We start from the raw sequence: 25,309 nt of genomic DNA on the forward strand, positions 1-25,309 counted from the left end.
CCTCTTTCTGTTGTCCATGCTTAGTGTGGCACAGACAGACACACAATGCAAAGGTTAAGTGAACGTCTCTCCTTTTTATCTGCTTTCAGGTGTGATTTCTATATTGCCCACACCTGTTACTTGCCCCAGGTGAGTTTACAGGAGCATCACATGCTTGTAACATTCTTATTTATCCGCAGTTGTGAAAGGATGCCAATACTTTTGTCCAGCCCATTTTTGGAGGTTTGTGTGACATTATGTCGAATTTGCTTTCTTTCCTCCCTTTTTTTGTTTTGTCCCAATACACACAAAGGGAATAAACATGTGTATAGCAAAACATGTGTTAATGCAATACGTTTCGTGAGAAATACATGATTTCCTGGAGAAATATCAAGGGTGCCAACAATTTCGGCCATGACTGTATATAGTTTATTATTTATTATTATTATACAGGATTTATATAGCGCCAACAGTTTGCGCAGCACTTTACAATATAAAGGGAGACAGTACAATTACAATACATTTCAGTACAGAAGGAATAGGAGGGCCCTGCTCGTGGAGCTTACAATCAAAAGGAAGGGGAAGATGATAGCTGTGGGGGATGATCTGGTGGAGGTGATTCAAGTACAGTTCTTAGGTGGAGGTGGGGTAGACTTCCCTGAATAAGTGAGTTTTCAAAGATCACCTAAAGGCAGACAAGGTGGGGTCTGACTGGACATACCATAGTAGGGAGTTCCAGAGGATGGGAGAGGCTCTGGAGAAGTCCTGGAGGTGAGCGTGGGAGGAGGTAATGAGGGAGCTAGAGAGGAAGATGCCTTGGAAGGAATGGAGCGGGCGATTTCTGCAGATGAAGTTGGTGATGTAGCTAGGGGCAGTGTTGTGGATGGCTTTCTATGTTGTGGTTATTATTTTAAATTTTATACATTGGGTTAGTGGAAGTCAATGAAGGAATTGGCAGAGAGGGGCAGCAGTCACTGATTGGCTGGTAAGGTGTATGAGTCTAGCAGCAGCATTCATAACAGACTGAAGGGGGGATAACCTGTGTAATGGTAGACCAGTGAGGAGGGAATCAGTGTATATGTGTGTATATATATATATCCATTCAGTCATATCCAACCCTTGGCGATTGCATGGACCGTCACTCGTAAGCAACTTTTTCCATGAATTCTCTTAGCAATTATTTTACAGGGTAGGTTGCCAGGTCTTTCCCCAACCCCTACCATGCAGGAGATCCCGCATGGCCGGGGATGAAACTAGGACAATGTAGACAGGAGCCAATTAACCTACCAGCATGTCTTTGCAGTGTGGGAAGAAACCTGGAGGAAACCCACACAAGCACAGGGAGAACATGCAAACTCCATGCAGGAGGAGCCATGGTTGGGAATTGAAGCCATGACCCATTTACTGCAGGGCAAACATGCTAACCACTAAGCCACTGTGCCACTATATATATATATATATATATATATATATATACACACAGTCATATGTGCAGATTACATATGCAGTCTCTGCTTCCTTCTTAGCATTGATACATAGTAATTATTCTTTTCTTTTTCTTTCCCTTAATGTAAGTCTGGGATCTGCTATTTTCTACTATTTCAGCAGTTCAGTAGGAATGGTGACACCTACTATTGTCTGTGCCTGAAATACAATGCTGAAAATATGTAACAGCAAGATAAAATGTAAAATCCACAAAAGTCAAGTCATAAAATTATTATCAGTTAATTTTATAATAATTACTTCAAGTGTAAAGTCGGTGAACATTCTTTTCAGTTTGCCATGAATCCATAATCTTCTGTGTATTATTGTACTCCTTGTTGCTTCCTTTCTTCTCCCCTTGTGTCCCTCGTCACATTTCATTACCCCCCCCCCCTCCCCTCTGGTCCCGCTAATAGTGGGGAGATATATAGTACAAGCCTTATAGTGCACCTTTAAAATATGCTCTTGTGCTGCGGTAATTGCATTAGCGGTGCATTAAAGCTGAACAATAGCTGGAGGTTTTAACTGGCCAACAAACATCCATTTTTGCTGGTAAATGACTCATTTAGCGCCGTGTAGCGGCTCCCAGTGAGGGATTAGGAAGATTGAGGAGAAAAGGCAGGGTTAAATTAGATTGGACTGAGAATTCCTGACCGGCATTTTTTTTCCTGAAAGGCAGGTTAAAAGTTCACTTGCAGACAATGGAGACCTCACTGACATTCTGCTTGTCCTTTGCTGCCGTTGGGTGACAGTACCAGAGAATGGACATCAGTGTTAACCTTTGGAGGGGATTGGGGTCTTGGGTGGTCACCTATAGTGAATTCACAGACATACTATTGGAGGGTTAGTCCAGCAAGGATTGGTATTTCTGCTTTGGGTACATGCTTGCAGGTTGGATGACTTATTGGCTTCCTAAATCCCCCATGGGCTCCAATGTTCCCCTTTGCAAAAAGTCAGACAGGAAGCCTGAAAAACTCTTAGCCTAGGTACAGATCTTTGTGTCTCAGGATTACGCACAAAATCATGCTGCCCTTTAGCTGATGCGCAGTGGTCCCATTCATTGATAACAGCACCCCCACACATCTGCAAATGAGTATTTGCATACCAAACCATATGGTGCCACAGCACCATAAGGTTTGGTGTGGCCCATTTTTGGGAGAGCCAGGGACTTCTGTCTTGTGTTTCTCGCCAGTTGGACAACCGGTTGAATGAGCTGCCTTACATGTTACGCAAATGAATGTGTGAAAGACACAGGGGAAAATGGCCATGCTTGGTTGCAGCTGTAAGTAAGAACCAAGTGTTAGGGCCCACAGCACCATGTAGTTTGGTGTGGCCCATTTTTGGGAAAGAGTCAGGAGGGACTCCTGTTGTGTGGTTCTCCTCTGTAGGGCAACCTGTCAAAATGAATGGGCTGCTTAGTTTTGACGCAAGAGAGCATGTGAAAAAGGTGTGGGAATGCTCTCCTGCTAGGTTGCACCTTAAGGCGTGAACCAAGCCTTCGAGACCTCAGCACCATATGGTTTGGTGCAGACCATTTTTGGGAAAGAGTCAGGAGGGACCCCTGTTTTGTGGTTCTCCTCTGTAGGGCAACCTGTCAAAATGAATGGGGTGCTTAGTTTTGACGCATGTGAAAAAGGTGTGGGAATGCTCTCTTGCTACCTTGCACCTTAAGGCGTGAAACAAGCCTTGGCGACCACAGCCCCATATGGTTTGGTGATGCAAGAGAGCATGTGAAAAAGGTGTGGGAATGCGCTCCTTCTAGGTTGCACCTTAAGGCATGAACCAAGCCTTAGAGACCGCAGCACCATATGGTTTGGTGCAGACCATTTTTGAGAAGGTATCAGGGACTTCTGTCTTGTGCTTCTCACCTGTAGGGAAACCTGCTGAAATTAATGGGCTTCCCTAAACAGGTCTCTAGGGAACATGCGAAAAATACACAGAAGCATATCCATGCTTGATTGCACCTGTAGGGTTGAGCTAAGCCTTAGGGCCCGCAGCATCATGTGGTTTGGTGCAGCCTTTTTTTGAAGTAAAAACAAAAAAAATCAGGGACATCTGTCTTGTATTTCCCGCTTTTAGGGCAACCTGCTGCAATGAATGGGCTGCCCTACTTTTGACGCAAAGGAATTTGGAAAAAACGAGCCCATGCTTGGTTGCAGCTGTAGGTGTGAACTAAGCCTTAGGGCCCCAGGTATAAAGTAGTTGTGTGACCTTGTTATTACTCTAGAAACCCCATAAAACAAGTTGTATTCCAGTTACTTGTCAAAGTCATGTGACCGGCCGCTCATCCAATCACAGAATTTTCTGTGCAGCATTATGCATTTCATTACTGGATTACAAGGCTGGCTGACAAATGAAAACAATGGCAAGTTAAAGCTGAACAGTCTTGCATAGTTGTCCTCTCTTGGACTGAAATAGCTTACTTTTATGGTTAACATTGAAGTCTGTGGCCCTCAAGTTGCATGAAAGTTGAACCAAAGTAGTGCATGAACTACTTTGAAGTGGCTGCAACTTTAAGTCGCACATACACTGCTCAAAGTAATTAAAGGACCACTCTGACAACACATCAGACCTCAATGGGGAAAAATATCATGCTGGATCTCTATACTGATATGGACTGGGTAATGTGTTAGGAACATTAGGATGCCCGATTGTTTGATGGAAATAAAGATGATTGACCTACAGAGGACTGAATTCAAAGACACCCCGAAAATCAAAGTGAAAAAATGATGCAGCAGGCTCCATTTTACTGAAATTTCATTGCAGAAACTCTTAGCCTAGGTTCAGATCTTCGTGTGTCAGGAATACGCACAAAATCATGTTGCGCTGATGCGCAGTGGTCCAATTCAATGATAACAGCACCCCCCACACATCTGCATGGGACCGCTCAGTAGTTTGTATGTGCTGTATGCATGGCTGACAATGTTGGGGCATGCTCCTAATGAGATGACGGATGGGATTTCCTCCCAGATCTGGACCAGAGCATCACTGAGCTCCTGGACAGTCTGAGGTGCAACCTGGCAGTGTCGGACCAAAACATGATATCCCAGAGGTATTCTATTGGATTTAGGTCAGTCGAACGTGGGGGCCATTCAATGGTATCAATTCCTTCATCCTCCAGGAACTGCCTGCATACTCTCCAACATGAGGCCGGGCATTGTCGTGCACCAGGAGGAACCCAGGACCCACTGCACCAGCAAAGAGTCTGACAATGGGTCCAAAGATTTCATCTTTACGTCCCTCCATGGATATGCCTCCCCAGATCATCACTGTCCCACCACCAAAACAGTCATGCTGGTTATGCTAATTAAAGAATCCTCTTCTGATACTCCTTAAAATAACAAGAATTTAAGTGCAGGGGACCCTACTGCAAGGGTATTTTTTTATGTCACATAACATTGCAGTTCAAGGAGAGCTTGACAATAGCTGGGAATTCTGGGAGCCGTGTCACCCATACGCTTCCATAGGCCAACTTTTGTCAGCACTTTTCCTCTCCCCTGCAGCAGCGTCTCGCTGGCACAGGAGAGCTGGAGCTGTGGGATCACAGGAGCTGATTAAAAATAGTTGAGTATACAGATCTTTTTTTATGTTAGGTAGGAGGAGGGAGAGGGAATTTTTTAAGAATAGGCCCAGATCACATCTCTGTGTGTCCAATCACACAGCAAACTGCACAGAAAATAATAAACTGAAAACGTACATTACGCTTGTGTTGCAATTAAATGTTAATGGTACCCTGAGCGCAGGTAGTTTGCCACGTGTTTTGTTGCACGACAAATGTGCTGAAAATACAACAAAAGTCTGCTCTAGAAAAAAAGTACAGGAGCTTTTTTGAGGCGTGTTTGTCACGTGTAGCCCATTCAAGTGTACAACGCTCGTTTTTTGTTTATATAAAAAAAAACGTAAGTGAACAAAAAAAATGTGCAAAACACCAACACAAAAAAGTGCACTTAGGGGTGTGCTTTAGTTCATCCCCCCAAGGGCTCTACCCTGATCCCCTGGGGCGCGAGGCTCCTGACAGAGACTGAGGTTTCCACATGGTCCACCTGGCCAAAAAGCGGACCCCTTTGCTCGTGGCTAGCTGACCATCAAGTACTAGAGAGACACTACCCACCCCCCAAGGAACAGGGGAGGAAGGAACCAAAAGGCCACACATCCTCCCCCCTAGACTTCAGGCCCAAGGACCCACACCCTACCATCTGTGAGAACGGTTTTCTGTTCAAGCCGGTACTAGCCTTCAGAGACCCCCATAAGGGGTACTATACAGCCAACCATTCCTCACCAAGAAGCAAGAATGACGACACAGCACCCCTACTGGACACTGGACACTGATAAGAACAGATTTTTTTTTTTTTTAAGTTCTCGGAAGTGCAAAAAACCCGTAAGTGAACAAAAAAGTGCACTTTGCCCCCCCCTGAATGGGTAGGACCTCCACCATGATCCCCTGGGGCTCAAGGCTCCTGACAGGGACTAAGGTTTCCACATGGTCCTCCTAGCCAAAATGCCTGGTGGACCCTTTTCCTTGTGGCTAGCTGAAGCCAGCCACTAAGTACTAGGTCAGGAGGCTCTCCCGAAGAGATCCAAAACACTTTTTCTGCACTGCGCCTTTTAGGGCTAGGCCTTTTGGCTAAGTCCAGGGCAATTTTTATGCTACAGGCCTCAGGGCCTGGCCAGTGCACAATCTGCACGGCCACTTTTTTATTTTTACTTATTTATTTAATTTATTTTTTCTCCCACGTTTGTTTCACTTTTACTTATATGTGTTTTTTTTTCTCACGGATGGTAGGATGTGTGGCCTTTTGGTTCCTTCCTCCCCTGTCCCTAGGGGGTTTTCTCTTCGGGAGAGCCCCCTGACCAAGTACTTGGTGGCTGGCTTAGGCTAGCCACAAGGAAAGGGGTCCACCAGGCCTTTTGGCTAGGAGGACCACATGGGAACCTTAGTCCCTGTCAGGAGCTTCGTGCCCCGGGGGATCAGGGTAGAGATCCTACCCCTTGGGGGGGTGGACAAAGCACACCCCTAAGTGCACTTTTTTGTGCTGGTTTTGCACTAGCACGTTTTTTGTTCACTTACGGGTTTTCGTTTTTCGCACTTCCGCGGACTTAAAAAGGAAAAAAAAATCTGATGTCCTACTTTTGAGTGGACTGACCCTTTCAGAACAACAAGCAATCACTGTGCAAGTCCCACTAAGGAGGAAGCACAGTCTGCACATGTAATAAACAAGTAAGGCTACAGGTAAAAACAAATACACAATAAAAACGTAAACAAAAATACTATGCATTCCCTTTAGGCTGACTTTGCTATTTGAGAGTGCTGGGAAAAAAATTTGCCAAAAACTCATCAAATTCTCTCTACGCCATTTGTCGTTTGTTTAGTATTGCATATCTATCGGACATATCAGACAAATCTGCTTTCTGTATCCTCAGTATCGCTATCCATCGAGCACTTGTAACGGCGATAAATTCTTTTGAGGATTTCATTTAGTTAAGTGTCGCTCTGAAGCCACTTGTTCAAAGAGGAATGCGTTGTGTCACGGCGCTCACTTCTGCCTTTCGTATCGGTGGCTCCATCTGAATAGGCAATGAGATCTGATTAATATGCATGAGGAGCAGTATTTAGTGTGTGTGCTGGACCAGTGCACAGCAGCCAGACTCCGGCTGTGGAGGGGAGGGCTCTACAGCGTCAGGATCCAGCACAGAGACACACAGAGGAACACTGTACCTTCTGTCATTGCCGAGCAGCATCAATGTGACTGTTTTCCCGGGATCTCTGCCTCCTCACCCCTGGATGGCCGCACGCATGTGTCCCCTCTGAGACAACCTCCAAACATGGGATGCAGCCTATGTAGCCTGAGGAGAGCCGATGAGGAATACAAATTACTCTACGAAGTTTGCCAGGTAATACCATGAAATTTTCATTTTCACATGCGATCCGTGCCGCCTGCTCATGCCAGCCTCTGGGTAGGTTACCCGCTGCTGCCAACGATTTCCAATTGCTATGATATCTAAGCAACTGCTAAAAAAGGTCCTGGGGACTGTCCCTGGATTTGGAGAAGGGATTTTTCTCGTTGACGTGCCCCTAGATTTCAGAATCCGGCAACCATACTCTAAATTTTTTGCTCTGGTGCTTGTGAGCTTAATATCATATCCCATCTTAATAGTCGCTAATCTAAAAAATAAAGATTGCATTTTACCTTAAGAACCTCCATGGCATGAGATGCGATGGCATTGAGCAGGAAACGTTTGGATGTGCCCAATCTCTCTGCAGCAAAGCGGGAGCGATTTTAAAATGTTGGCAGTTGTGGTTCAGTTTTGGTTCAGTCATTTTAACATTTAGGCAGTTATGGTTAAGTCCTGTTTTGCAGAATACGGAATTTTAGGCTGGAGAATATTGTATCTTGGATCCATCCTACTTCTAGTTTAGCCACCACTGTTTACTAACTTCCACTTGGTTGTATTTTGTTTCCTTTTAAACATAGCCTGTTTATGTATTTTGTCTAAAGGAATTACAAATTTTTGTTGAAAAATATACTTTATTTACAAATGTTTATTAATAGGCAGTAGGAGAGGTTTTTTACTGTCCAAGGCAGCCTTTCTCAACCTTTCTAAGAAGGAGGAACCCTTGAACCAGCTCATGGTGCCTTAGCGTGGTGTCAGTGGGAATAATGTCCTTTACATTGGTGCTCAATGCGGAGAATACGTCTTACATTGGTGGTCAGTAGGAAGAATGCTTCTTACATTGGTGGTCAGTGGGAAAACTGTTTCTTACATTGCTGATCATTGGTAAGAATATGTCTTACATTAGTGGTCAGTGGGAAGAATGCTTCTTACATTCATGGTCAGTGGGGAGAATCTTCTTACATTGGTGGTCAGTGGGAAGTATGCCTCTTACATTGATAGTAAATGAGTAGAATGGTTCTTAAATTGGTGTTCAGTGGGAAGTATGCCTCATACATTGGTGGTAAATATGGAGAATGCTTCTTACATTGGTGGTCAGTGGGAAGTATGCCTCTTACATTGATAGTAAATGAGGAGAATGCTTCTTACATTGGTGTTCAGTGGGAAGAATGCTTCTTACATTGGTCAGTGGGAAGTATGCCTCATACATTGGTGGTAAATGTGGAGAATGCTTCTTACATTGGTGGTCAGTGGGAAGTATGCCTCATACATTGGTGGTAAATGTGGAGAATGCTTCTTACATTGGTGTTCAGTGGGAAGAATGCTTCTTACATTGGTGTTCAGTGGGAAGAATGCTTCTTACATTGGTGTTCAGTGGGAAGAATGCTTCTTACATTGGTGTTCAGTGGGAAGAATGCTTCTTACATTGGTCAGTGGGGAGAATGCTTCTTACATTGGTGGTCAGTGGGGATAAGGCTTCTTACATTGTAGATCACTGGTAAGAATATGTCTTACGTTGGTGATTAGTGAAGAGAATGCTCCTTACATTGGTGGTTAATGGGGAGAATGCTTCTTACATTGCTTATCATTGGTAAGAATACGTCTTACATTGGTGGTCAGCGGGAAGTATGCCCCTTACATTGGTAATAAATGAGGAAAATGCTTCTTACATTGCTGATCATTGGTAAGAATACAACTTACATTGGTGCTCAGTGGAAAGAATGCTTTATATGTTGGTGGTTAGCAAGAAGAATGCTTCTTACATTGGTGGTCAGCTTGAAGAATGTTTCTTACATTGTTGGTCTTGGGTAAAAATGCTGCTTACATTGGTGGTCAGTGGAAAGAATGCTTCTTAAATTCGTGGTCAGTGAGTAGAATGTTTCTTACACTGGTGATCAGTGGGAAGCATGTCCTACTTACAGATAGTGGTGCATAGCTGAAAAGAAGTTGCTCAAGGAAACCCTAGCAACCTCTGGAAGAATCCTGGTTAAGAAAAGTTGAAAAAAAAATCGAGGGATAGATATTCACAGCCTGAAGGCATATGTTGGAGATATAGCTTTGTTATTTGGTTACTGGTGGGAAGAAGCATTTTTCAGTTGATTGGGAACTACATGGCCAAGCAAAACTCCATCTACTAGGTGTATCTAGTCCTGTTTTAAAGGACAAGCCTACCCAGAACTGGTATTTTAATTTTGAGTGAATATACCATGGCGGCGGGGTCATTTGACAACATCTCTGCATTTTAATTCTCAACTTTGTTCACCTGTGGGTGTTAAGCAAAGATCTTAAGGTTCCTACAGATCCTAGTGAGCATGCCAGGTCTGGGCACTGAACAATCGGTCTTACAAAAGTGTATCTTCCCATCAAGGTAAAGTGGATATATTGGCAAAGGGGGGGGGGGGGCACTTGAGTTCTGGCGTATTTTTTCCCTAATAAGATGGTAGTTGTGTGGATTGGCAAAATGTTCTCTTGGCCCTTCTATCCAGTCTGTTTGTGTATTTTGTTTATTTTGCATAAATTGTAGTATGGAGAGTCACACCCCTTTATTTGGCATTGCAGTGGGTGCAACAGAGGGGGCCTGAAACCTCATCAGGAATCTTCTCACAGGGATACCTAAGAGATATAAGAAGTCAAGGGGTCATCAACTACCCAATGTGCCCCATTACTGAGACACCAGTTGTGGGTGAACTAACCCTTTAAGACCTAACGCATTTCCATTTTCTGATGATGCTTTAATGCAGTGGTCCCCAAACTGCGGCTTATGGCCTGAATGCGGTCCTTTGCTTGCCTCTGTCCAGCCCCTGGGGCACTATTCCTACACCAACAATGGGGCAATTTTCTCTCCACTGACACCAATGATGGGGCACTATTCCTCCCACTGACACCAGCAATGGGACATAATTCCTCCTACTCATATAAACAGTTAGATACCAATCATCCAATGAATACCAACAATGGGGCACTATTCCTCCCACTAATACCAAAGATGGGGCCCTTGTTCTCCCTCTGACACCAATGGTGGGTCACTTTTCCTCCCACTAATACTGATAATGGGGCACTATTCCCCTCCACTGATACCAATGATGGGGCACTATTCCTCCCACTGACACCAATGATGGGGCACTATTCCTCCCACTGACACCAATGATATTATTATACAGGATTTGTATAGCGCCAACGATTTGCTCAGCGCTTTACATTATAGTGGGAGACAATACAGCAACAATACAGTTCAATACAAGAGGGAATTGAGGGCCCTGCTCCTTGGAGCTTACAATCTAGGACACTATTCCTCCCACTAATCCCAATGATGGGGCACTATTCCCCCTACTAATACCAGTGATACTCCTACTCCTCCACTGACATCAGTGATAGGGCCCTATTCCCCCCACTATTACCAATGATGGGGCACTATTCCTCCCACTGACACCAATGATGGGGCACTATTCCTCCCACTGACACCAATGATAGGGCACTATTCCTCCCACTAATCCCAATGATGGGGCACTATTCCCCCTACTAATACCAGTGATACTCCTCCACTGACATCAGTGATGGGGCCCTATTCCCCCCACTAATACCAATGATGGGGCACTATTCCTCTCACTGATACCAATGACAGGGCACTGTTCCTCCCACTAATCCTAATGATGAGGAACTATTCCCCCTACTAATACCAGTGATACTCCTACTCCTCCACTGACATCAGTGATGGGGCCCTATTCCCCCCACTAATACCAATGATGGGGCACTATTCCTTCCACTGATACCAATGACGGGGCACTATTCCTCCCACTAATCCTAATGATGGGGCACTATTCCCCCTACTAATACCAGTGATACTCCTACTCCTTCACTGACATCAGTGATGGGGCCCTATTCCCCCCACTAATACCAATGATGGGGCACTTTTGCTCCCACTGACACCAATGATAAGGCACTATTCCCCCCACTAATACCAATGATGGGACACTATTCCTCCCACTGACACCAATGACAGGGCACTATTCCTCCCACTGAGACCAATGACAGGGCATTATTCCTCCCACTAATCCTAATGATGGGGCCCTATTCCCCCCACTAATACCAATGATGGGGCCCTATTCCCCCCACTAATACCAATGATGGGGCACTATTCCTCCCACTGACACCAATGACGGCACTATTCCTCCCACTAATCCTAATGATGGGGCACTATTCCCCCTACTAATACCAGTGATACTCCTACTCCTCCACTGACATCAGTGATGGGGCTCTATTTCTCCCACTAATACCAATGATGGGGCACTATTCCTCCTTCTACTGACTGCGAGTACTATGTCATTTTTGTATTCCCACTGATGCTGGGACATTTTCTACTCCCACAGGCCACTCCAGCCCCCCTATATTTTGTAGGACAGTCAATCATCCCTTTGTTTACAAAGCTTGGAGGACCCTGCTTTAGTGAATGCCAGGACATTTATGATGCCACCTGCCACCCTCTGGATGCCTTAGGCTACCTGGCAGTGTGTAGGCTCTACAGATTGTTTGTGGAGGATCGCTGCCGTGCCTCAAATAACTGATCGTTTTATTAGCTGTTAAGCAGCAGGGGAGCGTGAGCTGGATGTGCTCTGTAATGTGCAATGGACGCTCTAGTGTTTCATCCCTAATGAAGGTACTGGGCTTTGCCGCTTTTCCTTTTTTCTCTTGTGTGCCGTAAGAAGCCACGAAAGAAGGTTAGCGGGTTGTGCGTTACTGGCGTGAGCGAACCTTCCTGTTACCTAGTTATCTGTCAGTGGGGAATCTTTCTCCTTTAATGTTCAAAGTGCGTTTGGTTCACAAGGTGTTGTAGTGGAAGGATAATGAATCGACAGTTGTCTGTATTTGTCTAGCCGGCCAACTTTCTACAGAGTGACATAATCGTTAGACACAATAGGCTGGATTGCAGTGACTGACACCTAGCAGAAGAGGATTCAGTTCTTCTTATCCGATGGTGTCACTCAGCAGCACAGCTTTGCAGCCTGTTCACTTAAAGCATCACTTAATGGAAAAATACTATTTTGTACTACAGGTCTACAAATAAGAGGTGAGATTTGTGTATTTCTTCCAGATCTGTGCAGTAATCCAGTGTTAGACTTTGGCTTCCTGTAATAAAGACCACTCACTGCTGCGCTCTCTCCTTGTGCAGGGTGACTGGTCTTGTCTCGCCCCCTCCTGTAGTTTTCTGCAGACAGCCTGTAGTAGGTGGAGTCTCGCTGACCCCTCCCCCACAGCTCTGCTCTCTGCACAGGCTATGTACAGCACAGTGATGATGTTGCTGCTTCTTTTACAAGGTAATATCTGGATGCAAACAAAGTGCATTTATATCATTTGAACTGAAATGTTTTTAAATATTTTTTTTATTTTTAAAAAATAAAAGTGTAACTTATTTTATTTATTTATTTCAGGTACTTATATAGCGCCGTCAATTTACGCAGCGCTTTACATATATATATATATATCAGTCCCTAACCCTCAAGGGGTGTACAATCTAAGGTCCCTAACTTACATTCATACATACACATACTAGGGACAATTTAGACAGGATCCAATTAACCTACCAGCGTGACTTAAGGGGGTGTGCAGCTTCATCGGCCAGTTCCTTAAGTCCCATTCACTCATTTTCAGCACTGTTAGATCTCAGTGTTTGTAAAAATGCAGCAAGCAATTTAAAAAAAAAAAAACACACCAAAACATATAGACGTGAGTTGCACCTTAGGGGTTCAGTTAGGGTTTGGTGGAGATTTTAATGTGTCTGTCATTAGGCGCCATGGTTCTTGAGGATGAGTTTTGAGAAGAATGTTAAAGCCCAGTTCCAGGCGGCTGTTAATTGTGCCTATGCAGTGCGGTCCTCCCTCTCCCCTGCACTGCATGCTTGGCTGGGGGGGGCGGGTATGTACAAATAATTTTGTTCTTCCAGCAGTCTCTGGCTTCCTCCACTATCCAATGTCCCTGGATGTTGGTGGGCCCTCAGCATCCTCCTGTACAATGCAGGACTGATGGTCCCCCATTGTACATGATGATGTCAGAGAGTAAAGAGAAGCAGTTTTAGGGGACACGAAGAGGAGGAAGCCTGCGTGAACCAGGAATGAGGTATTTCAATGTATTCCTTTCCACCCCAGCTGAACAAGCATTTCATCCATACAGTGTCAAGGAGGGGGGTGCTCAGTTGGGTGGGCAGTGGGTACCCTTAATTCTTCATTAAAAAATGCAGGAAGCCCCTTTAATCTGTTTTGACAAAGGTCTCTCCCCTTGGAAATGATGGTGATGTAATAGATCCTGAGCCTGATATAGCTCTGCAGCTTATTATATGCCATGCTGCAGGGGATGTTCGGGATTTGAAATCAATAATAATTAGAATGAGCCTATGGGGGCCCGTTATAAAACAAACACTTTTACTGCTTATAGGCATGTGGATGCAGCAAAGATAACCGTTTATTAACCAGCACAGGACAATCGTTTGAGATGTCCCTTTATATTGTCCAAAGTCAATGCAGTAATATCGGAAATGCTGCATAAAATGTCCCATCATTTTTTAGTTGTGTTTTGCTGTCTCATTCACATCCAGTCCCGCTAAGCACCATAAAGTGGCCACATAGCATAAGTCAGTGTCATTTCAGGAAAACAGCAATATCATTTTGTTTGCTACAGTTTCTTTGCATTCTAGAGCTGCTGATCTGCAGCACCCTCTTTGCAGCCACTTCCTGTCTACATGCACTTTACCGGGATGGCTCCATGTCATTTCTCAAGAAGGATTTCCTGATGGTGACAGCAGTGGATCATGCCTATGTAATATGTGTTGAAACAGCCTATCTGATAGGGTGACAACCTAAGAGCCCAGTTGGGAGAAAGGGCAGAAAGTTGTCACTATAAAACAGGAAGTGTCTGCAAAGGACTTTCATGGCAAGATCCCAAGATTTTTTTATTTAATTTTTTTTAATAAAAGCTACATATTAAAAAAAAGTATTAATGTGGCATTAAACCCCCCCAAAAATATTTTGCAGCTTACCAATTATTAGATGTAGAGGCTGCATTTGTTTTCTTTTTCTTTTATACAATTTTTTCCTGCTGTTTTCACCTGGTGATCGCGCCAGTAACAAACCTCCTGTATTAGAGTGCTCCCACTCTGGATGAAGAAGCACAGGGGCTGCTTTGGACAGCAGCATTGTCAGTCTGGGGGAGGGGAGTGTTATATGGATTAGCAGATTTAGATACACTAACAAATTGAAGCTGAACTCCAGCTAACACTTTATTAGCAGTTACAGCAAACAGTTTTTTTCCTTTTAAGATAAAGGTTTTACATAAATAAATAAAAGATGATCATTGTAAGCACCCCTGTCAGTGTTATGTTGGTTTGTGTCATTTCTGTAAATTGATGCATCTCGAAGGGAGCTTGTTTTTTAAAAAAAAACAAAAAAAACAGCAAATTTGCTGTCAGGATCACCAGGTGGAAATAGAAGAAAGAAAGCATAAAAAAGAACAAGTGCAGCCATTACATCTAAGAATTGGTAAGCTTCAATACAATAAATGTTTGCTTTGGGGTGCTTTAAATATGACTTTTGCTCATTGCCCTATACCGGGCCTCTTGGCTCACCAGCAGAAGTTGGCTTCCTATCTGTTTTTATCGGCCACTAGAACAATTGCTCAGGCCTGGAAGAGTCCGTTTGTCCCTCTTCAGGGGGTGCGGGATCGTATGACCACTATGATGCTCAACGAACAGATGTCGAGTATCCGCAATGACTCCCAACGTAAATTTTTGAAAATATGGGAGCCGTGGTTGCAATATGCCTTTTCCTCACTCCCCCCGGCTAGTCTGGAGATGTAATGGCGTTCGGTATTGGCGCTCTTGGACCCCTGCTCTTTGCCCTCCTTTTTTTTTTTTTTTCCTCTTTCTTCCTTTTTCTCTCTCTCTGTTTTTGGTGTGACTAGACAGCTGCATATAGTTGTTATAGTCAGTTACATTAATGTTTTGTAACTTATGTGCCATTGATAGCCCCTGCGTGGGCGTACCTTTTGCCCTGTTGACGTTAGAGCACTGTTTTTCCTTTTTTTTTATTTTGCATTCTTTTTATCTGTACAATTGATAGCCCCTGCGTGGCCGTGTTTTATTGCCTCTGTTTTATACTGTTTAAAAAATTAATAAAAACCATTGAAATAGAAAAAAAAAAAATATGACTTTTGCAATTACAGAAACATACATGTTAGAACATAGTTTAGATGTTGTTGTACATGTTATTCTTTCCAAAAAATGCGAAAAATGCAAGTGATAAAAAATACTAAAATAAGGGGTTGTAGGAACAAACTGTAGAATACTTTGCATGTGCAGTTTGCACTATGGCCAGTAGAGGGCGTTGGGTCTATGGAAAGTTGTGGAGGTATTTGTATTTTGATGGATGGGTAGAATGAAATCCTAAGCAAGAAATTTTTTATCTATGTTGGAAGGGAACAGATAAATCTCATTGTGGACTGCCAACTTTTTTCCCCCAATTAATGAGTTTAATCAAGATAAATCATGGCTATTTACTATCCCTCTGCAAATTAAGACCTAAAAGAGCCCAGATTGTGTCTTCCGTCTGCAGCATCTGTTTAATTTATATCACCCAAAGGGACAGCTCGCTTAAATTCATCATCATTTCTCTCCTGGATGCCGACAGTGCAGGTCTGTGTGCGTGCCCCCATCAGCCGATACTCCCAGAACTCTCCTGTAAAATTCAAAAGACTAGAAGCTAGTTTTTTGTCTATGGCAACCAATCAATTGCACTGAAAAACAACAGCGGGAATGTACTTGCTATAGGAAGAAAGCAGAAGGCCAGCCAACAATAAGATCAAATAGAATAGCCCATTAAAATATAAAATAACAAAACCAGCTCTTGCTGCAATATTCATCTTCAGTCTACAGATTTCCCCCGCAGTTCCTTTTCTGCCACTAGAGGTCCTCAGTCTGATTGACCAGCATCATTCAACCAGCTTCCATTGAGCCCAGGTTGTTCTGGACCTGCCCCAGCCTGAGACTGAACAGTGAGAGGAGAAACAGTGTCAGGACCTGGATCACCTGCTGGTGGCTATGTGCTTCCCAGAGCGAAGGTTGTAGTTCCAGTGTCCACCTGCAGGCGTCTCCCATTAGCCAGCAGATCCCAGTAATCATTATCCACCCGATGCTGGCTGCTGGGAGACACCTGCTGGTGGACACTGGAACTCCAACCTTCGCTCTGGGAAGCACAGTACCACCAACAGGTGATCCAGGTCCTGAAAGCAGCTTGGTGATGAGCTCAGCTCTGTCAGTCTGTTTTATCCTCCTATCAGCGTGCTTCCTGTGAACTTCTTGGCTCTTTGTATTTATTCTTCCTGTTAAAATCCAGTCCTGATGTACAGGGAGTGCTAGAGGCTGCTACCAGGCCACATTCAGGTACTTGTGTATGAAAATGCATTGATTGACTAGGTTTGTTACTTTCTGAGTCATTGTTCTGATGCATGACAGCCAGGTAGCTGGTTCTTTCATAAGTCAGCAATGGCAGCTTCCATGTGTTTCTCATGACAGGTCCTCCTTCAAGGTTGTATACAGTTGTACTAAGCATTTCATCCAGTGTGGAATTGCAGCCAAGACTCTCCGGGTCTACAGCGAGCAAGGGAATGAGGCTTTCTGGCCTGCGTACCACCCAGAAAGCTTCGCTTATAACATGCTCGCTGTCCGTGTTACTGGCGAGCCCCTGATGTCGCCAAGTTTTAATACGGTCTGGCTCACAGAGCTGCCACCCGTTCCCAGTTTATGGAGCGAATCAGAGCAAACTCAGGAGGCATCAGGCGGTGAAACAGTCCAGAGATACTATCTGTCTGCTTCGCTGAACAGCCATGTAATACATCCAAGTCGTTATGTAACACCTTCTCCCATTGGTGGCTTTAAGAGCAATTTCACCAAACCGTTAATATGGCAGCCATTGGCAATTAAAGGGAATCTGACATCTGGTAAAAAAAATAAAAAATTAACTAGTGCTAGCCCGTCAGAAAAAAAGCACAAAGTGCCTTATGTACCTATTATTATTATACATATTTAAATATTTTTTATTATTATACAAAAATTATTATTATTATACAAATATAAATATTTGTTATTCCCACTACGCCAGGTGGAATATTCAAAACTAAATTCCATGCAAGGTGCTAAATACACAGATAAAGAACATATATATAGGATGTGTTTTACCTGCCGGAGGGTTTGTATTTCTGTGCATCCAGTCCTGACATTTACACAGCCCTGTCACACAGCAGGGCCCAGGCAGGACAGTAGACCTGCTCTTTATTCGCTGCAGTTAAATACCACTTACAGGTCTTTCCCCTCCCCCAGCCTGTGACTTGACAGTGAAAGAAAGGCAGCAGACAGATTAACTCATCTCTCTGCTCTCTCCTCCTATCAACTTGTCCCTTGTTAGCACGAATACTGCTCATGTGTGCTATTGGGCATCCAGACTCCCAGCACAGAGTCTGAGCTGTCAAAGACAGCTTTCAGTAAGTGATAGCCAGCAAGGCTAGCTCCCGATCATGTGACCAATGTGACAGCCAATCAAAGTGGTCACATGATGGCCAATCCTTCCCACCCCCCAGGTATTCAGAACCTTTTAAAGAGACACTGGGGCAGTCGGGAAAGGGTTGAAGCAGTTTTTTTTTTTTGCATTTTGAATAGAGTAAGGGAGGGCTATAGTGTGGGTCAGTTTTTTTTTCCATCTGTGCCCCATTGGCGATAAATCCTTAATTTCCTGTCCCATAGCCAAAACAGGACGTGAGACGAAATCCCTTCAAACTGAGGGAATCCCTGGTTGTCATCAGTACTGTGTTCCCATTGGAAGATTTCCAGTCTATTCCTGTTCTGGTGACAACCCAAAAATTGGGATTTTCTTTCACCTGCACAGGACAAATAAGGAGGGTGAATCTCCTTAACGGGGGAGCAGTAAAAACATGGCTGGGGGTCTAATCCCTCTCCAATCTAATGCAAAAAAAATTTTTAGCTTCAGTTATACTTTATATGGGGCTCACAGTGAGTTTGCCTGAACTGACCTCTGAGAAGTCAGAGAGCTGGAGTGAGTGACCTTTCTTTGGTCTTGTTGGGGGGTTTGAGACCCTCCATCTATACCATTGCAGTTGCCTTTCACATGAACTGCCGACCTATTGTGAGATTCTATTTATTCTTCAACCAGGAAGGTTACCCGTTAGAATCATCAGTATTTAAGGGGTTAATTGCGCTCGGTGTGACAGCGCTGCGTCTTGCACACGTCCTTTCTGGTCCCAGCGCTGTGATCTGTTAGACGTCCCATTGGTTAAGTAATAGCACACGCCATGGATTGTGTTCCTGAGCTGGAGGCAGAGGCAGATGTGGAGGGATGAATAATGGAAGATATTTGCCTGCTGACAGTCAGTCTGTTGCAGGTAAATAAAAAAGGAACCAGATTTATGCATCTGTCACCTGGCTGTGCTGGTAGATGGGAGGCCAACATCCCAGGGAAATCCAGCTGTTTCTGAGCTTCGGGGGAATTGGAGTTGAAGGTGATGTGGTGATTTAATTGGACATAAAGGTTCCAGCACCAGGCTGGCACAGAAAGGATCAGTGGCGTTAAAGGGCCCAGACGCAGGCAGGTCGTTGAGTTGTTTTAAACCTTCAGCCCGGGTTCACACTGATGCGGTGCGGAATTCTCAGCGTTTTCTGTGCTAAATCCGCACCGCATCAGATTCGCTCCCCGTTTATGCGAACCGATGCGGGTGTGTATGTTAAGTTAACAACACCACGAAATCGGTCTGCAAAACACGGTGCGATGTGCAGAATCGAATCGCATAGGTGTGAATGCCCATGCAGGGGCAGACTGACAACTCATGGGGCCCCCGGGCAATAGGGGATCATGGGGCCCCTGTGTCCTTGCCCACACTCAAAAAAGCCTATAAAAAAGGTACCAGGGCATTTCATGGGCCCCCCTACTGACCCTGGGCCCTCGGGCAGTGCCCGAGTGCTCGAATGGTCAGTCCGCCCCTGTGCCCATGCGATCCGATTCTAGTGCAAACCCAAAAAATGGTCCTGCACGTTTTTGGTGTGGGTGCGGTGCGATTTGAGCCATACAAAATGTACGGCTCCAATCGCACCACACACAAATCACTTGTGATGTGCACAGGAATGCGGTGCGGTTGCTGTGCGAATCACATGCGATGTACTGCACCGCATTAGTGTGAACCTAGCCTAAGGCTCCATTCACACCTAAGCATTCCATGAATGCGCCCAAAAGCACACATTCATGGAACACGTGAAAAATGCACATTGTGCTTGCTGTGCCATTCATTGTTAATGCCACCCAAAAGGGGCCAGCAACAAACGACAAATGCACCAAAACGCATGGTAAAACACATAAAGCTCAGTGCCCTTCAAAAACATAGGCGCTTCTTTGGCGCATTTATAATGCATAGGGCAGCCCATTGAAATGCATGGCCTACCCTACGTCTGTAGTGTGAAAAGGTTAAAAAAATGTGCAAAGAAATGCATGTTCATGAGATTCTTAAACTTGATTTTTCAGTATCTTTGCAAGTCTGCATGAATGAATTCCTGACATGCCACAATATGCAGCAAAAATACAAGTTTTCAAAAAAAACTCCACATCAGGCAACCTCAGCACTCTAGCTGTTGTGGAACTACAAGTCCCAGGAGGCACTGCAAGACAGAAATCTACAGTCATGACTCTCAGAGGCACAATGGGAGTTGTCGTTTGACCACAGTTGGAGCGCTGAGGTTCCCTTCCACTGCTATACATTTTAATGTTAATGTGCATGAAATGCAAAGTCCGTTTTTAAAAAAAAGCCCTTGACTACCGGTACTCTTACCCATTAGGTCACCTGTGAATATACAATACTTAACTTTCTGACAGCCTGTATGTATTGAAAAATGCTGCACTTTGCTTCCCAGCTGCTGCAAATATTCAGCCATTGGATGAGTCGAATACTTACTCCCCCGCTGTGGTTCCTCCCTCCCTGTACTGGCATACAAGCCTTTGGGAGGAACCACAACATCCAGCAGGGTGTACACCTTCGGGGACCCTAATGGGACCGACCAGCTCTGTTCCCATGATTCTGGCCCAAAACATGACTCCACCACCGCCTTGCTGACGTCGCAGCCTTGTTGGAACTGGGTGGCCGTCCACCAACCATCCACTACTCCATCCATCTGGACCATCCAGGGTTGCACGGCACCAGGGGCGGACTGACAACTCATGGGGCCCCCGGGCAATAGGGGATTATGGGGCCCCTGTGTCCTTGCCCAAACTCAAAAAAGCCTATGAAAAAGGTACCAGAGGCATCTCATGGGGCCCCCTACTGACCCCGGGCCTTCGGGCAGTACCCGAGTTTCCGAATGGTCAGTCCGCCCCTGGGTGTAGGTATTCCAGACACCCAGAAGTGTAGAACACCTGCTGCAGATGAGGAGTGGAGAGATTTTTCAATAAAAGGTCCACTGGACAAGGTAAGTGCATTCCTGCTTCTTTTATAGGTGACCTGTTGGGTTAAAGTGCTGTCTGGGTCACTTTAATGGCTAAGTGGTTCACTTTAACTGGTCGATGCCAAATACCTGCGTGGGAAGCATCAAATAGAAACTTAACTTTTTTCCCTCTTGGGTTGCTATACCAGGACAGTGAAAGAAAACCCATCTATGTTTACTGTGAGGGATGTCACAGCCAAAACTACAATGTACTCAAGGAGTTAGGTCCTTATGCCCAACCTGCGGGCTGAGGGCCACGTGCCCTTTGCTGACCCTAGCAGTCATTAGTGGAAGCATTTGTGTGTAAAGAGTTTATAATGACAGCGATGTAACAGTCTCATTTGATGTCAAAGCCAAAACTAGAAGGCAGTTAGGGAGTTAGCGATCTTATGCCCAACTGAGGGCCACATGCGGCCCTCCTGTACTTGCTGTATGGCCCTTTGCTGACCTCAGCAGTCCTTAGTAGAAACAGTAGTATGTAAAGAGCCTATAATGACAGTGATCTAGCAGTCTCATGTGATGTCACAGCCAAAATAAGAATGTAGTTAGACCCTTATGCCCAACCTGTGGGCCAGGGGCCACATGCGGTCCTTTGGTACTTGCTGTGCAGCCCCTTGCTGAGCTCAGGAGTCATTAGTGGAAGCATTTGTATGTAAAGCTTCTACAATGACAGTGATCTAGCGGTCTCATGTCATGTCACAGCCAAAACTAGAATGTAGTCAAGGAGTTAGATACTTTTGCCCAACCTGTGGGCCAACGGCCACATGCGGCCCTTTGGTAATCTCTGTGCAGCCCCTTGCTGACCCCAGCAGTTATTACTGGAAGTGTCCATGTGTAAAGAGTCTTTAATGACAGTGGTCTAGCAGTTTCATGTAATGTCGCAGCCAAAACTAGAATGTAGTCAAGAAGTTAGATGCTTTTGCCCAACCTGTGGGCCAAGGGTCACATGCGGCCCCTTGCTGACCCCAACAGTCATTAAGGGAAGTGTCCATGTGTAAAGAGTCTTTAATACAGTGGTCTAGCAGCTTCATGTGATGTCGCAGCCAAACCTAGAATGTAGTCAAGGAGTTAGACCCTCACATCCAACCTAAGAACCAAGGGCCACACTTGGCCCTTTTGCACTTGCTGTGCAGCCCTTTGCTGACCCCAGCGGTCAGTAGTGGAAGCGTTCATATGTAAAGAGTCTATAATGACAGTGATCTAGCAGTCTCATGTGATGTCACAGCCAAAACTAGAATGTAGTCAAGGAGTTAGATGCTTTTGCCCAACCTGTGGGCCAAGGGTCACATGCGGCCCCTTGCTGACCCCAACAGTCATTAAGGGAAGTGTTCATGTGTAAAGAGTCTTTAATACAGTGATCTAGCAATCTCATGTGATGTCACAGCCAAACCTAGAATGTAGTCAAGGAGTTAGACCCTTACATCCAACCTAAGGGCCGAGAGCCGCACGTGGCCCTTTTGCACTTGCTGTGCAGCCCTGTGCTGACCCCAGCGGTCAGTAGTGGAAGTGTTCATATGTAAAGAGTCTATAATGACAGTGATCTAGCAGTCTCATGTGATGTCACAGCCAAAACCAGAATGTGATCTAGCAGTCACATATGTTATGTCCCCAGTCTCTCTCTATCTCCTGTAGTGTGTCTTGTGTCTCCAGCCACCCCCACTGCATGCCTGCCATCTCTAATTGTCTCCTCTGGTATGTCTGATGTCTCTTCTGTCATGTACTGGATATTATGTGTGGCCCTTTGGAGCTGTCAGGAGCCTCCATTGAGGCCCCCTACACCTTGTAAGCTGACAACCACAAAGTTAGGAAATGGCAGCTTCCATCTGGTGCTTCTCACACAAGATTTCTGGTTTGGGACAAAGCATATTTAACAATAAATCAGCAGCAGGGTACCATATAAAAATCAAGACCCCTTATATCAGCCAGGGGCGATCTGCCGGCAGTGATCTACCACCCCCCTGCATCTGTTTGCCACGATGGCAGCCATCGGCAGTGCAAAGAGGATCAGAGCTGGCGGCGTGCCTCTAACACCCCCCTCTTCATCCACTAATAACGCAAAGCTCCTCGCTTCATTAAGGGATTTGGCTGTAAGCCAGCAATTTCATTTTTTTTTTTTTTTGCTTCTCCGTGCTTAATAATGCAGAACAACATCCTCCACTTGTCATGCAAACATCGTATTGTACCTTTAATTACATAATAAAACGTATATAAAGACACCTCGTTATTACAGGCTGACGGTTCACTCCGCTGGAAAGGAGGAAGAATTAAACTCCTGTCCAGTCCGGAGAGCGAGGGTTTAAAATGTATATCAGGACAGCCATGAACCGAGTTATTAAAGGGGAACTCTACTGTATACTCAGATAGCAGCCATTTTTAATAATTGGCCATATTTTGATATCTCTCTGGTCTTCTACATATCATGGAATGCAATTTAAAAAAATTAGCCATTTTAGAGAAAAAAAATAAAATAAAAGTCAGCAGCTTCAAAACTGGAGATGCTGAGGCCTCCTGCACACTGGACGTTTTTACAACTGCTGTGTTGGCCTTCAGGCATTTTTTTCTACAACCAGTAAAATCCCCACCATGTTAGCCTATGTGTCCATGCACACACAGGCTTTTATCAGCATTTGTTGGCAGGAGCGTTTTCAGGCTAGAAAAAAATCCCAGAACTACTGCGTTTGAAGAGTTTTTCAGCCGCTCTAACACTGAAAAATGCGGCTATCCGGCATTTGAGTGTTATTGGGCTTCACGCTTTTTGTCGGGGGTATAGTTTTGCTAAAAACCGCTAATGCAGAAACGCTAATAAAACGCAACGAAACTCACACTTTTAATGTGGCGTTCCACAGCTAACGTTACTGACGATTTTACAATGGCCAGTGTGCATAGGGCCTTAAGTACCTGGGGTTTTCCCACAGCCGATTCTTCTCACTTCAGAAGGTCCTTGGCACCTCCATCTTGGATGTGGGAACCGAGTGTATCTTCCTTATCAAACACAGCCAACTCCCCACTGCGCATGCGCTTGATCATGAGGGTTAGTGAGACTGATCCTGCAGCCTCCTGGGATGGGAGGGGTGTTCCAGGGGGCTGCAGGAAAGGAGGAGGAAAATGAAACGAGCAACATCATTCTTGCCTATGTGAGAAGTGGGGAAGTGGGTGCCTGTCAAGAAAGGTAAAAAAAAAAACATTAATTAGATTGTAAGCTCCTTGGGGGCAATGGCTGATGTGAATGTACAATGTATATGTAAAGCCTAAAATGACAGCGCTATAAATGCCTGTAATAAATAAATAACACGCTAAGAGTGGGGGTAGGGAGGACGATGAGCAAGACTTTAATTTTTAAGTGAAAGTTCACTTTAAGAACCCTGGAAGATTTATCCCCTTCATGACCAGTCCATTTTTTATTATGCACTACTTTAACTGACAGTTGCGCGGTCATGCAACACTGTACACACTTTTACACACAAATAGAGCTTTCTTTTAGTGTTTGTTCACCACTGATTTTTGAGCTATAAACAAAAAAAAGACTAAATATTTTGAAAAGAAAAAACAATATTTTTTTTACTAGTAGAACTCCAGGCACATCAAAAAGGCAGCGGTTTTACCTGATAGGGATTTGTATTTACGCCTATGCACGCTTGAGATTTACACAGCTCTGCCAGACAGTGAAGCCAGGCTGATGACCTACATTTTTCTCTACTGTAGTTATGCAGTGCAGCCTGGTCACCTCCTTGCCCCCACGCTGTGATTGGACAGTGAGCAAGCAGCAGCAGACTAATGAGCTTAACACACACTCCACTCTCCTCCTATCAGCATGTTTCTTGTCATTATTTGCATGATATGTTCCTAGTGCTGCCCTTCCCTGTGAGCTCTACTAGAAGAGGCTAAGTAAGATGCAGGTATTATTATTATTCAGGATCATGTATTACAGGAATGGTTACCAGTACATTTCATGAATTATAATAAATACACAACCAGGGGCGGAATGACAACTTATGGGGTCCCCGGGCAATAGGGGATCATGGGGCCCCTGTGTCCTTGCCCAAACTCAAAAAAAAGGCACCAGGGGCATCTCATGGGGCCCCCTACTGACCCCGGGCCCTTGGGCGGTGCCCGAGTTTCCAAATGGTCAGTCCGCCCCTGTACACAACTACATTTACTTTTGTTTTGACATCTGCTGTAAATCCCACCTGAGCATTTAAATCAGCTAAATACTGTACTTTCCAGATGCATCAAAACAAAAGGTGTTCCATATCTTGCTTTACTTATTTTTTTTAGAAAGCAGCCACAACCCCAGTAGAAAAGTCTATCCCCTGCCAGCATGCTGCAGAGAAGGACCTTTGCACTCAGTGTGGAAGCAGTGGTCTCTCTGCAGAGGTCCAGCATGCAGTTTTCTGAGTCAGACCTGTAGCTCTGGAATCAAAAAAGCTCCCTGCTGAT

General features: G+C 44.8%; 1 protein-coding gene across 4 annotated transcripts in view; it reads left to right on the plus strand.

The window, feature by feature from the left end:
• Nucleotides 1-25,309, plus strand: part of PDZRN3 (PDZ domain containing ring finger 3) — a 350,680-nt gene that overhangs the window by 269,852 nt on the left and 55,519 nt on the right. Inside the window, exon 1 of one of the 4 annotated variants that reach the window (XM_089654797.1) lies at nt 7,180-7,353. The exons of the other annotated variants lie outside the window; for them this stretch is intronic. Within the exon in view, the coding sequence (XP_089510923.1) occupies nt 7,285-7,353 (69 nt within the window). The 5' untranslated portion in view covers nt 7,180-7,284. Of the gene's footprint in view, nt 1-7,179; nt 7,354-25,309 lie in introns of those variants that run through there. 4 annotated transcript variants of the gene reach the window in all.

Source organism: Staurois parvus, unplaced genomic scaffold (genome assembly GCF_062004578.1).
Source record: "Staurois parvus isolate SC_StPar_1 unplaced genomic scaffold, SC_StPar_1.0 ptg000799l, whole genome shotgun sequence".
NCBI classification, from domain to species: domain Eukaryota; kingdom Metazoa; phylum Chordata; class Amphibia; order Anura; family Ranidae; genus Staurois; species Staurois parvus.